General features: G+C 37.0%; 2 protein-coding genes across 3 annotated transcripts; one reads left to right on the forward strand and one right to left on the reverse strand.

Moving 5' to 3' along the window:
- Window positions 1–3913: 3913 nt before the first annotated feature.
- On the reverse strand, window positions 3914–7558 carry LOC309484631 (uncharacterized protein). Of its 2 annotated transcripts, none has more exons than XM_082150954.1 (2): window positions 7429–7558; window positions 3914–5834 (listed from the first exon to the last, which is right to left on the reverse strand). In XM_082150954.1, the coding sequence occupies exons 1-2, from the start codon at window positions 7445–7447 to the stop codon at window positions 4378–4380; spliced, it is 1476 nt and encodes a 491-aa protein (XP_082007080.1). In that variant the 5' UTR covers window positions 7448–7558; the 3' UTR covers window positions 3914–4377. The 2 variants fall into 2 exon arrangements, with proteins under 2 accessions (XP_082007080.1, XP_082007081.1); XM_082150955.1 differs by having other exon boundaries at window positions 7341–7496.
- A 573-nt stretch (window positions 7559–8131) lies between these two features.
- On the forward strand, window positions 8132–14517 carry rrp15 (ribosomal RNA processing 15 homolog). Its single transcript, XM_082149606.1, has 5 exons — window positions 8132–8285; window positions 8890–9188; window positions 9998–10095; window positions 10214–10400; window positions 14092–14517. The coding sequence occupies exons 1-5, from the start codon at window positions 8237–8239 to the stop codon at window positions 14239–14241; spliced, it is 783 nt and encodes a 260-aa protein (XP_082005732.1). The 5' UTR covers window positions 8132–8236; the 3' UTR covers window positions 14242–14517.

Below are 14517 nucleotides of genomic sequence, written 5' to 3' on the forward strand. Positions count from 1 at the left end.
TGTAAAAGAATGTCCAATACCAATGTTGTAATACATTACGTATTATTAACATAAGGCATTAGTCGTGTGATACGTTTGTACTGCGGCCAACACAAATACTTTTCTAACAAATCACTAACAATGTAACCAAGGGCCATTTCCTCACAACTTAGTCTTGCTGGGTTATAAAAGCCAACAACATCAATAACACATGCCTATTCTCTTCTTTGTTCTTCCTTGCCTCAAAACGTGGAAAGTCACAGGAAAGATCCTGCGGTGAAGCATCTGCTGGGAAAAATATGTTTCCATGTCTCAAAAAAAATCAGGCTGCATGAAACCGTTATGAACGGACATGAACACTGTAACCACATCAAGATCCTCTGTTTGTCTTACTAACACATAGGGGGTTTTTCAACCTTGGTAGATTTATTTCCCGGGTTTTGTTTGTTTGTTTGTTTCAGAGTTATTATCGTTAACTAAAACTAAAACATACATTCTGCCACGACCAAACATTTAGCCCCATAAAGTTTGTTTTTTTCTTCTTTTTTTCTGAAAAGTTAGCTTACTTGCTTACCAAGTAGCCAACAGCATCAGATTGGTTTATCAAAACATTAATACATAACATGAGAAAATACAACAGGAAACAGAACACGCATTCCGTTATGACACGCTAGATTCACACAAACAAGCTTTGTTGCTATGTGAACAGTGATGCTGTTGTGTGAGGATTCTCAGATGGTCAGAGCTCCCTCACTGGTCAGTGTGTGCTCACCTCACACGTGCGTATGCAGAGAGACGGGAGACAGGAGATGTCCTTCAAAAACAACAGAGACAAACTGCATCTTGTGAGCATTTCAGTATTCGATTTTAACTCTGTTTTTAATCTGGAATGGACATATTTTGTAAAATTGTGTTTTGATTGGTATTTGCCATTCATGCCAAAGACTTTGCCCTTACAGCACCTGAGAGCACAGACCACCGGAGATGGACACGACTCGTCTCGCTTTCAATTCATCAGTGTGAATATGAATTGGTCGCACAACACAGGTTGTTGAACTGGAATGACAGGAAGAATTCAAAGAAATTCAAGGTTCACATAACAAAGGAATTGTAATAGTCCAATACAAGCTTACAGATATGACAACAATTTTAAATAATTAACAATTCCATCTTATTCTCCTCTTCTTTCATTTTATTTGATGGAATGAAAAAAAGTCTATCCATCATCACACCATGGGCCTCATATTCATGAAACACAAGCAGAATTAACTTTTGGGTTGCACTTTTTTTACTGTATGTGAGGTTAAAGTGTACCTAAAAAAAAGTACTGGGTAATATAAGTTAACTACATGGGTTAAGGTTAGGTTTAGGGGTTCAGGGTTAGTACAAGTTATTACCCAGTTAGAAAGCAATTACATAGTATTTACATAGGGAACAGGACTGCAATAAGTGCTACCATTTTTTTTGTGCAAATCTTTCAGTTATGTTGACGTACATTTTCAGATTCATGAAAGTGTTCGTATTTTCAAAATGTTAGTTGGTATGAGAAAATGTACACCTGCTCCCAACCACGGGCAAAACATCTGAATATTTTGTGTTCTTTTAGGAAAACTGATTCATGGGGTTTATGCTAATTGTGAATGATGTTCTCCTCATTGATGCGTAACTTAGTCACTATGAAATGAAAATTGACAAGTCAAATTTTTTAGGGAATATAGTGTTTATTATAAATGATTTATCCATGCACAATATTATATTTTTCAAATGTATCTGCTCTTGTAATCTTTCAAGATCTGCTCAAGATCCCCTCTCTCTTAGCATTTCTTCTCTTCTCTGATGAGGGCGGGGCAACCTGTCACTCACATGAGATCCACCAATAACAAACCACAACCATCCAATTATTTCCACATAGACAAAATCAAGCCCCGCCCAGCAATTTTTCTGGTTCCAGATGCCATTTGACTCGGATATACATCACATTAGGGAAGCAAAGACTTTAACATATTTAACTAATCAAATCTGAGGTTTACGAAGTGTTTGTGTATCGGAAAGGCACATAATAAGTGCAAATTTCTCTGTCTGAATTTACTTATATATGGAAGTGTCATGAATGTGGCCCATTGTGATAATCTACCGTGAATTTATGTCAAGCAGTAAATTTCTACTGTATGAAGAGTATAAGGTCACAGTCATATATATATATATATATATATATATATTTTTTTTTTGTGAACAATTGTTTTTATTGAGTAGTCAAAAAAATACAACATATAAGGTGTAACCCACACCCAGGTCACACTTATATTGATGATGATGTGGTTATGACGGGCTGAAATGACATGCTGACATCTACTCTGCTGTGGATGGAAGAAGACAGTGGCCCTGGTTTGTGGTTTTAATAGTGTTTTCCACCCTCTAGTGGTCACTTTGAAGGTGACTTGACTTGACGATATAAAAAGAAGAGTATTAAGTAATGTGAAAAATTCTGAAAAAGGGCTCAGGTTGTTCCCCGCGATGCATGTTTTTCACTTCTTCTCCAGCCAAAAATCCATAATAAAAAAAATACTGCATTCTGAGACTTTATCACGGGCAACGGGAAACTAGATTCTGACATTTTTATATATTATTATTACCATATATTAAGTAAACAGCCTTTTATGAACTGGGATAAATCAAAAACTACATTACATACTACATTATAGTATATTTAATTTAGTTCATTTTGTTAGGTTTAGGTGTTACCTTTATGTTTTTATGTTATTTAACAGGTGAAATTACAGTACTGTTCGATATATATTCTCTGAAAAGTCTTAAAGGGATAGTTCACTTTGAAATACATTTTTGGTATGTTTTAGCTTACCTCAAGGGCATCCAAGATGTAGGTGTCTTTTTTTTCCGCAGTAGTTTCAATTTTGATATTTTTAGGTCAAACCGTTCTTGTCTGTCAGTCATATAATGCAGGTCGATGGTCACCACCTCAAAGAGCATGCACAGAGTCCAAATTAAAACAATTCCCCGTCATCCAAATTAAACAATTCCCCATCGTAAGTACACATTGATGGCCTAAGACACGAAACGAGCGGTTTGTGTGAGAAAACGAACAGTATTTATATCGTTTTTACCTCTTGTACACAGCCATGTCGAAATGATCTGATCTGACGTGTACGCAGACTGGTGCATAGATATATACACTAGATGTCGCCTTGTCTACGGCAGTTCATTGGAACGAATGTCTTTAAGGCGACATCTAGTGTATATATCTATGCACCAGTCTGCGTACACGTCAGATCAGATCACTTCGACATGGCTGTGTATAAGTGGTAAAAACTATATAAATACTGTTCGTTTTCTCACACAAACCGCTCGTTTCGTGTCTTAGGCCATCAATGTGTACTTACGATGGGGAATTGTTTAATTTGGACGACGGGGAATTGTTTTAATTTGGACTCTGTGCATGCTCTTTGAGACAGTGACCATCGACCTGCATTATATGACTGACAGACAAGAACGGTTTGACCTAAAAATATCAAAATTGAAACTACTGCGGAAAAAAAGACACCTACATCTTGGATGCCCTTGAGGTAAGCTAAAACATACCAAAAATGTATTTCAAAGTGAACTATTCCTTTAATATCTAAAACATGTTTGCCTATCAGGGAAATGGTCTTGCTTTTAAACCCGGTAAAGCCTGACATATGAAATAATTAAAATATATAATAACATGTTGGAATAGTTTATTGGGCCTTCAGACATTTATTGGGCCTTTTTTTTAAATTAATTTATTGCACATATAGTATAATATAAAGAGAATATGGAGCTCAAAAAGCTCAGTTTTAATCAAGAAGCCAAAAATGAGCAATTTGGAGCAGTTTCTGGTATTTATTTGACCAAAAAATAAGATGAAATTTTGATGCTTTTAATGTAAATCAATGAGATTTTTATAAGAGTATAGCGACTACTTACTTAAAATGCAGATATGAATATCAGTTGTCACTCTATATCTGCCAATATTATGTCTTAGTTAGATTATATAAATGCTTAGTTTTATGAAGAAAACTGTAGTTTTAATAATGCAATACAATACAATGTTGATTGAGAGATGAATAATAACGCATACACACATTTTAACATGATTTTTCGGAACATGATGTATGGATAATCAAGTAAACGTTGCTACAGTACAGTGAATGTTCCTTTTGAAATATTACTAACAATATCAAAGTTATTCTTACATTACATTACTAAAAATCATGATCTCACAGCAAAAATATATTTGTAACACAACATGAAAAAAAGTATAAACTATTAATTATCATATGAAGCAATACATCCACTGTTATATAGTCCATATAGGCTGATTCTTGCCATTCCATTAGTAAAAAAGAACATCATGGCATTTCAAAAAAGATTTGTCATGGCAAAAATGTATGCAACACACACCTGAAGCCCTATTTTAACAATGTCCCACTTTCCAAACACCAAAAGGCCAAAGATCATCCCAGCAGTGGTTGCTATTGTTCCTCCCCATGAGGATGATTTCACAGCTAAAGCTGCAGCTCCTCCCATGGACACACCAGCCGCTCCAGCCGCCCCGCACAAAGCCCCCGCCGTACCACCAACTCCCAGCATCAGCGCCAACGCTTCAACTATCATCAAAACACCCACTGCAACTACAGACGCCCACACTATCACCTTTCCTCCAGCCTCTCGTGCCATCGGACCACCGACTGTTGCACCTAAACCAACCTGACACACTTCTGACACGAAGAATCCTGCAGAAACTGCCTGTACGGAGGATGTGTGTGTCATCCAGATGCTAATATTCTCCTTGCTTATGTTTTGTCCTGTCCTTCGCATTTTTACAGACATGCCTGCCACCTCCTGTCCGGCATGAACAGTCAGCACAGCAATGGCAAATGTGGCAAACATTGCCATGCATCCCGTAAACATCCAAAAGCTCAAACGCCGTGACCTCATGAGCCAAAACGACATGCTCAACACCAACACTAACAGGATGACAAAAACAAATCTGTAATCTCCAAACCCAAAGATGCCAAAGCCAGTGGTCACAAATGCAGTCACGGTCATCGGAATGCCAGAGAATGCATGAAACTCCATGTATTTGTCCACCGCTTTGAGCAGCCGTTGTCGAGAAGTCCTTTTCTGCATTTCCAGTTCAACGCCCTTCCTTTGCTGTCTCTTAACTTCTACTCTTTCTCTTTGTTGGGCCTTCCAAGCCTCTAGATCTTCCTCTTTCAGTTCCTCCATCTTGCTGGCAATGATCCGCTGTTCCATTTCCATTGCTGCCTGCTGTCTTAGATCAACTTCCATAGCAAATAGTTTTGCTTGTTCTTTCCTGTTAAGTTCAGTAAAAATTCCACAGAATTCCCATTCCGTGCATGTAAACTTCACCAAGATGTACATGAATAATTTTAAGACTGTGAAAATACCCAATGCCCAAAGCAGGCTGACCATCCCGTAGCTCATGCTCAAATTTTCAATGACGGCCCCTAGTGTTGCCCCGCTTGAGGTTGTGGCGATGCCCGCGGCCAGTCCTGCGGATGCCCATCCCTCACTCTTCCTCACTCTTAAAAGAAACAAGGCCACAGAAGCGGCTCCGACGACCCCCGTTACCACCGCTGTCATTGATGTGATGAGCGCAGTAGTTCCTAGAAGCAAGCCCAGTCCCAGAGCCCCAACACTCTTAATGCCAGATACGACGGGTTTCAGATGGGTTCCTGAGATGATCCCGGTCACAATCTGATTCACTGGCACCTCCATGGCTCCCAGCGTACTTCCAGCCACTGATCCAAGCACAAAGCTAATGGCATACTCCATTAATGGGCTCTTGGTCTCTGGAAAAAAGTGAAGTACCAGCTGTTACAAGTTATTAACATCAAGTCAATAACAGAAAACATTAATGGTGACCTTTGTTTTGTTTTGTTTTGTTTTTTACCAAAAAGCTGAAGTGCGTGTCACTAAATGGAATAATCACAGCATTTTTTTTGGAGTGACCACAAACCAAATTCCTCTGCTTTTTGTCCCCTTTTTAAACTTGGTTCCACCCCTTAAAGTCACAATGAAATGACAAATTTTTTTTCACCATACTGTGCATCCGAGTTTGTGATTCACAAAAGAAAATGCAAGCGGGGCTTGGTTATATCCATTGGTTGTTTATTGGCTGGAGGCAGATTTGAATGCAAGCTTGCAGTTGATCGTAAGAAAGGGGCGGGGTTTAAACAGACTAAATGATTGGAGAAGTCCTGCATACATCACCAGAGAGAAGTCTGATATTTCACTGGAAGATCCAGTAATGACATTTAGATTAAGAATTACGAGGTCAAAGATAGTAAAAATATAACCCATTTACCTACAGATGAATACTTTACAAAAATAATCAATAGCATGCATGCATCTAGAAAATAGAAAGGGTGAATTATCTGGTGACTAAGTTTTTGTATTAAATTTAATTTTATCCGCTAAATGGAATGTTAGTTCAAAAGTTACTTTTTTAAATATATTATCCAGAGGAAAGAGTGTTGACTAAAACATGTCGAGCCAGTTTAACCAGTTGCCATACAACATGATGGTGTGTGTATTGTGTCAACATGCAGGTTGTAGTTAAATATGAATGTGACAACATAGGTTTTAACTTCAGTCAACAAAACTGTTTTCCTTAATACTGAAGTAACAATATCTCCTTCTATACTTTTCCAACCATTTGCTGTCCACTGCACTCTAAATACACTTTATTCACACTTTAATTATGTGACATGCATTATACAGAATTGTCAAGTCATTGTCAGTGATTGTCAGTTTAGATCAAATGTTTGTAAATCAGAATTGAATCAGAATCACACACTGATGATGGCTTAGGCTGAAACCTGTGTTATACCTGTGTGGACATGGTATAAATAAATATATGAGATATAATTAGAGAGTGCAGTTTTTCATCTTCATTTGTAAATCAGAATTGCACAAAACAATTAATTTATTTTTTAAATGGCCGTCTTTTATACCTAATATTTTCTACCTGTAGAAGGGTGTGACACATAGGCTGTAACATGTCCATTAATTTTTTTTATTTTAAGACTTTTTGTCAATATTTAGATATTAGTCCATGCATTCTCAATTAGTATGCAGTTTTATAACAAATACATGCATAATAAATATCTAAGCATTAACAAGATGGTACACAAAAGTAGTTTTAGATGGAATTTAGCATATTACAACAGAGGACATTTCAGCTTTCTAAAAATATTCCATGTTAACTACCCAAATATCTATTTCAGAATTGAACAATGGTAAGGAAAAACAACACTGCAGATATTATAATATGTAATCTATCCAACCTGCCATACCTTATCAAAGTCTTCAGTAACATCTCTGACCTCCAAGTTTTATAACTATTTTTCACCATTGTTAAATGTTAATCGGGTTTTGTCTTACTCTGCTGTGATGGCACCATGGTGATTCGGGCAAACAGGTAAAGTCCTTCCGCTTGAGTGTGTAGACATCACTCGCCCCGGCTCTCTCCTTTCCTTCAGTGCAGCTGAGACAGCAGCTCCTTTGCTGACAGCTCTGTATGTGTGTGTGTGTGTGTGGTAATACCAGTCGTTTTTTTTTTTACCTTGTGGGGACATTTTTTATTTTTTTATTTTTTTTGTCCCCATGAGAAGAGAGAGAGAAAAAAACTCATACTAAATTATTATTATTATTATTATTATTATTATTATCATCATTTTGAATATGTAAAATTGCAGATAGGTTTTTGTAATGGTAGAGTAAGGGGAGAATATACAGTTTGTTCAGTAAGCCATTGTGTCTATGGAAAGTTCCCATAAAACAAGTGTGATGGGTAGGTAAAAATGCAGATGGGTAGGTTTAGGGGTAGTACTGTAAGGTGGTAGAATATACCGTTTGTACAGTAATTAATATGTCTATGGAAATAAAGTTAGCGGTGTGCACGTGATGAATGTTTGTGGATGGGCTTCCTTAATTCCTGGTTCCTCTCAGGAGTCCTAATTTTATCTAACTATCTTTTTTCTTTGCAACGTCGCCTTTGTTTTTTTTTTATTGTTTTTTTTATTTATTTTTTTATTGGGGGTTTGTGATGTTCTGTCATGTTTTGCAATGATCGTAACAAGGGATAACGTTACACGAAGAAAACGTCAAAACTAAATAGATGCGGAACCTTTCCTGGGCGCCTCTTGTTTCACACGGACTGTTTAGAGAGTACTCGTAAATATCAGTAAAGATGGCGACGCTCGTGAAGAAGCCACATGTCGTTGTTGAAGAGGGAAATGGTGAGAAATTGTACTTTTACAATCAAATCATAATGTAGCACACATAGCATGTCCTTTTTCTAGGTTACGCATTATTAATCGTTAATCAAACGACCGTTCTTGACTCAAACTGGAACTCAAAAGGGAGTGATTCAAACTCGTTTACAGTAGATTGTACAGTAAATAGAATATGCCATCATCCTCTTTGAAATATTTAGTGACATGTTGGACAGCTGACTTGTCTTTGCTAAAAACGTTTTTCTTTTATCTCATTGGATTACATTTAAACTGGCTAGAATTACACAGTTTAGGGTCATTCTAACTTTACGTACATACAACATGTGACTGCTAATTATCTCAACTAACTTCATAGGGTGCATCCTGAGATGCTGTTAACATGCAATTCATATATTTGAATTATATAACACATTTCAAGCATTTAATCCTTTTGATCAAGAGATTCTGAAGATTCAGTCATTTGTGATTAACTGCTTGTGTCTAACATTTGGTAAATTAAAAAAATAAGCAGAAACTGCTTGAAAATAAACTGTGATACCTTAACTATGTATGAAATTGATGTTGCATTGAATTGTTATTTTTTTCTTTCTGTGATCTGGATGTTCAGATGAAGAGTATGGAGTTTCTGATGACAGCATCAGTAATGATGGAGAGAGTGGACCAAGAAGTGATCAGGAGGGATCCGATGGGGGAAGTGATGTAGAAGACAGCGGTGATCAGGATGGAGAGAGTGAAGAAGAACAGAATGATGCTGAGGAAAATCCCAACGCTGGATGGGCCGAGGCCATGGCCAAAATCCTGGGGAAAAAAACGCCAGACAGCAAACCCAGCATCCTTCTGAAGAACAAGGAGCTGGACAAGATCAAGGAGAAGGAGAAGAAAGAGCGTCTTGAAAAAAAGAAACAGGTGAACTTAACATTGGGGCAACATTTAACATTTTCAAATCTAGACAGGGGTCAAATTTTATTATATATTAAGCTATCAAGGGCTGCAATGAACCGAGACATTTTTATCTGCTTTTTATTTTTTGGTAAAGAAATATTAATTTCCAAATGCTTAAAGGGATAGTTCACCCAAAAATGAAAATTGTCATCACTCACTCACAAGTTGTTCCAAACCTGTATGAGTTTTTTCTTCTGTTGAACACAAAAGATATTTTGAAGAATGTTGGTAATCAAACAGTTGACGACACCCTTTGACTTCCATAGTATTTTGTTCCTACTGTGGAAATCAATGGCTACCGTCAACTGTTTGATTACCAACATTCTTCAAAATATCTTTTATTGTTCAACAGAAGAAAAAACTCCCACAGGTTTGGAACAACTTGAGAGTGAATTATGACAAAATTTTCATTTTTAGGTGAACTATCCCTTTAACACAGTCAAGTGAAATAAGTAAACTAAGTGTACAAAACTGTTAATCACTATGGTACCAAAAACACTTTTAGTACCATACATTTAAAAATAAATGTATGGAAATGTATTAATTTTCATTAATTTATCTTGGAGCAAATGTAGATCTGTATGTTGCTTCACGATGTTCTACATGTTCAATTGTGAATAATGGCTGCATAGTTTTATGCTCAGTATGAACTTCTAAACATTTGAAGTAAGATTTTAAAAAGGCTGAAAAACACCCGTTTTCTTCATTGCATTGGATAAGTGTTAAAAGGCACATCACATCAGAACATGTTTTTATACATATATAATGTACAGATTGATAAGAAACGAACGTGGGAGAATATGTGCCGAGAGAAGCCTGATGTGGTTCGAGACCGAGAGCATGAGAGGAACCTACAAAGAGTTGCTACCAGGTGAAACCTCATTCAGTTCCCTTTTACCAACACTATTTTGATTAGCCAAGCAATTGATGACCTCTTGTGCTATTTTCAGTTTAATGTAGTTCACTGTTTCTTTGTGTGATGCCTTTAGAGGTGTGGTGCAGTTGTTCAATGCGCTGAAGAAACATCAGAAGAATGTGGATGAAAAGATGAAGGAAGTTGGGGGTTCAGAGAGAAAGAAATCCAAAGTTCTGTCCACCGTGTCCAAGAAGGACTTCATTGATGTACTTCGAGGAGCAGATGTGGCTCACGCATCGACCATGAAGAAGGAGAAAGTGGTGAGATTACTTTACTTTCCCCATACACTTGCTCTCTCTCTCTCTTTCCTCTTCCTTTTTTACATGGCACATTTTCCTTACTTCAGTCAAAATGTACTCTTATTTACCAGTGTAAACTAAACCAAAATCAATTTAATTAAAATATAAATATTAGATGAAAAAATAGATATTATGTCTTTAACTAAAATAAGATTAAGTTGAAGTACTAAAAATACCAAAACTGAAATAAAAAGTAAATTCAAGATAAATGTAAAATGTTTTATAAAAAATAAAAAACTCAAACTAAAAACAAATATTCTTTTCCATTCAGCAATACACATGACGGAAGTAAAATCAGTTGTGAATGCCATTTTATAATAGCAGCATTGTCATTCAGTGTAGATTTACGGTAGTCAAATTATTAACCATTGCCACAAAACAATTGTTTTGCTCCTTCGGTCAAAAGGTGTCTCGAAGATAAAAAAAGACAAAAAAAAATGTCCAGGGTGCTCAGGGAGTTCAATAAAAAGTGTTTGTAGGTGCTCTTTGGGGTCGGGAATTCAAATAAATGTAGGAAAGAGAAGATCCAAGGCACTCTTCTTCAAAATTATTTAAAAAGCCTTTATTTAACTGGCTATATCATGGTAGAAAATTTCTACCATGATATAGCACACCCTACACGTAGGGAGCAACCCACGTGTAGGGTGTGCTTTCCAACCAAACAACTTCCTCTTTTATGTGTGCTAATTAGAAACACCTGAGTGACATTATACATGCACATACAGAGAAGGTCCACTAGGTGGCTACATTGCAAATTAAATCCAAAGACAAAAAAATGATGATGAAAGACAAAAGTAGGCTATACACAAAAAGCATATATCACAAAAAAGGTCTGAAGTCTATTTCTTCATTAAACCCAGGGTATACTGTGGCCTGTAGCTCATATATATAGAATGTTTCTCTCTGTAAAAGTAATTTTAATCGGTGACCACCCCGAATACTCTTTTTAATCGTTTCTAACCCCTCAACCATTAGGCCTTCTGGATTACTATTGTGCACATTTGGGAAGTGTTTTGCCATAGGGTAATCTAAATTAGCTTTTCTAATGGCATTTTTATGCTCCGATACTCTGTCTTTGAGACGTCTCTTGGTCCGGCCTACATAAAAGCATCTACATTTGCATGATAACCTGTATACCACAAAAGTAGTATTGCAATTAATGAATGCTTTTATGTTGTACATCTTATGTGTCTTGAAATTACAGAATTATTTGCATTCTTTAATATTAGAACAATGATTACAAGATCCACATTTGTAAGTACCTTTTAACTGTCTGTCTGTAAAGCAGACACAGATCACGTCCTTAATCACAGTCTTTGGCATTTAATGTTAAAGATTTTTTTTTCTTTTTTTATTCTCAATATTACTGAATATTTAGGTTACATAGAATGAGTTGTGAGCAACATGTAGACTTTGAAGTCAAGAAATGCATTGTTCCTTTTAAGGATGTCCCGAGCTGATCTCAAGGATCGGTATCGGGGCCGATTATTTTTTTTATTTTATTTATTTTATTTTTTTTATGTACTGATCGGTATCCACTATCCTGAGCCCAGTCTTTATTTTAATGTCAGGTGTCATGCAGTAGGTGGCGTTATGCACCTTCAAGTGGGTTTGCTAACGGCCATTAAAAGAAGCTCAAATGTGTGTGCGTGATGCTCGAGAACGTCATGCATGTTCAAGCTTCCATGTTCTGCATATTTGATACGCACTTTTGTAGCAAAACACTTGAAAGTCTTTATTTATTGTTTATTTATATCTGCAGTCTGACTGTCTGATCTTCTAATGAACTTGAAGTGTGCACCAAGCACTTGGAAAATACAAGTATCGGGACTCCCTCTCGGCAGACACTCAATATTCAGTGACTCACATCGAATTGGGGGCACAAAAAACATGATCGGGACATCCAGTTCTTTTGCTTTTCTTAAAGTAGTCAATAATTGTATCCCTTAACTCAACTTTGATCACCAAAATTATATTTAAATGCTTTTTTTCCCCCCTTGAAAAACAAATTCTTAAATGCTTTTTGTGTTAATGCAGAACAATTTTTTTTTTTTTTTTTTACATTCGAAAATTAATAGAAAAATACATACAGTTCAAAACGTTTTTGAGTTGGTTGGATTAAACAATAACAAATAAATACTGGTGACTACATATCTCAAAAATATAATCATTCTTTATTCTTTCAAGCAGCAGACATATTTATTTGTATGAATTAAATACAATGAATCCTTATTAAAGCTATTAACGAGCAGTGAATGTTTTTCTCTTTTTCTTTTGTTGCATTGATCAATATTAAGGACACAGACCGCATTAGGTTTATTACCCACTGTCACTTTAAGACATCGGCTCATGTCCAATGACATGCGGATCTAACTGCACTGATGCACATCCGATACACTCAAAACTGTTTAAGACATAACCGACATAGTTTACGTGAATACTCTCCAAAACAGATATTTCGACATAATGTTGTGTGTATTTGTCCATTCAGACACGAAAGAGAGCTCAATTCTGTACTCGCGCGCTGTATAGGTGTCTATGTGAATGGCTGCACGCTTCGCGTCGGGTGTGTGCGCGCAGAAAACCGTACCGAATAGAGCTCTTTTCTTGCGTCGTCACTCTTATTCAGATCTATATGTCTGCTCTACTCATTCTCCCAGACGTTTACATTTTTTAACGTTTTATGAGACATGCAGCGCATGTCAACCCGTGTGCCGCTGGGTAGATCAGCACGTTACAGTACAAATGGGCGCATCTACCACTAACGCAGGACATTAGTTCTGACTGGATCGCTTCCCAAATCGTCACTATCTAACATTTTTGTCTAGTTTTTATTCGTTGACAAAAATGTCAATAGATTTTCGTCATAGTTTTTGTCATTCAAAACTAGTTTTTATTTAGTTATCGTCTCGTTTTCGTCTGTGAAAATAAGCCATGTGATAGATGTACCGCGAAACAAGTCTCCGGGTGAGTAGCCGGCCAGTGATAGTAACTATAGTAACAGCATGAGAAGACGCACTCCGTTGTAGTCAGCGCTTGGTCGGTTAATTTTGGCATTTTCTAAGTAAGTTACCATAGGCTAGTAATAAATGAACACACATACAAAAATGTCTTTCGTCCTGTAGAATATTTCTGTTCGTCCTAAACACATTTTCTATTGTCCCCAGGACGATAGGACGCCGTTAGTCTCGAGCCCTGAACTCTGCACTCTGCACTCTTGCCTCATATAGTATACGTGTTTCTATGAATATGCAAATGAGCCCCGCCTCCACTCGCTCAGCTCAGAGATCCACTCGTTGACGATCACACGTTGATCTGATTGGTTACAAGGTAGTTTGTGACGTCAGAAACACCAGCGATTTCAAACCGTGTTTTTGAGACTGTCTTTGGTTCACTGCAGTTTTAAGGAGAAAATACTCAGCAATGGTGTTGACTTATGAATTGGCACATGGTTTGTCTTAAAGCATATTAAAAACACCACATAGACATATAAACAACATTATAAGCTGGATTTTTATCCACAGTGGGACTTTAATTTCAGTCATTGTGTCCACTTGCTGGCACTGTTTACATTACAGGCCTTTTTGAATTCATTCATGTGTGTGATTTATGAGACTTTATTCTTCTAACTTGTTCTCTTGATTGATTGTAGCGGCCTGCAGAGGTGAAGGTGGAGAATCCATCCTGGAGCGTGTTAAAGGACGATTTCATGATGGGCGCATCCATGAAGGACTGGGATAAAGAGAGTGATGAAGAGGACAGAAATGAACCTTCTGAAGACTACAGCAGTGAATCGGACTGATCCATGTGCATCGTGTAGTGCATACATACAAGTCTTTTTCCAGACCCTGCGCACAGAGAGAGAAGACTCGACATTACCCAGAGTTCTCAGAGGGTGGATTAATGAAACTGGAGTAGGGATAGACACTCATCTGTGATGTTGCCCTGGTCTCCTAGCTTGGTCTTTTTCTGAGTGCATTGATGAGTGCTGCAGGTTTAGCCAAACTTCAGCACTCTATTTCTGTATATAGTCATTTATATCAGTGTTCTTTTTGCTAATAAATAATTTCTGTCATGA

This window comes from Leuciscus leuciscus (assembly GCF_965113295.1).
Source record: "Leuciscus leuciscus genome assembly, chromosome: 20".
In the NCBI taxonomy this organism is placed as follows: domain Eukaryota; kingdom Metazoa; phylum Chordata; class Actinopteri; order Cypriniformes; family Leuciscidae; genus Leuciscus; species Leuciscus leuciscus.

Coding starts and splice junctions, on each gene's coding strand:
- rrp15 (XM_082149606.1), top strand. CDS start 8,237: ATGGCGACGCTCGTGAAGAAGCCACATGTCGTTGTTGAAGAGGGAAAT. Junction 9,189..9,997: donor GTCTTGAAAAAAAGAAACAG/GTGAACTTAACA, acceptor TATAATGTACAG/ATTGATAAGAAACGAACGTG. Junction 10,096..10,213: donor CTACAAAGAGTTGCTACCAG/GTGAAACCTCAT, acceptor TGATGCCTTTAG/AGGTGTGGTGCAGTTGTTCA.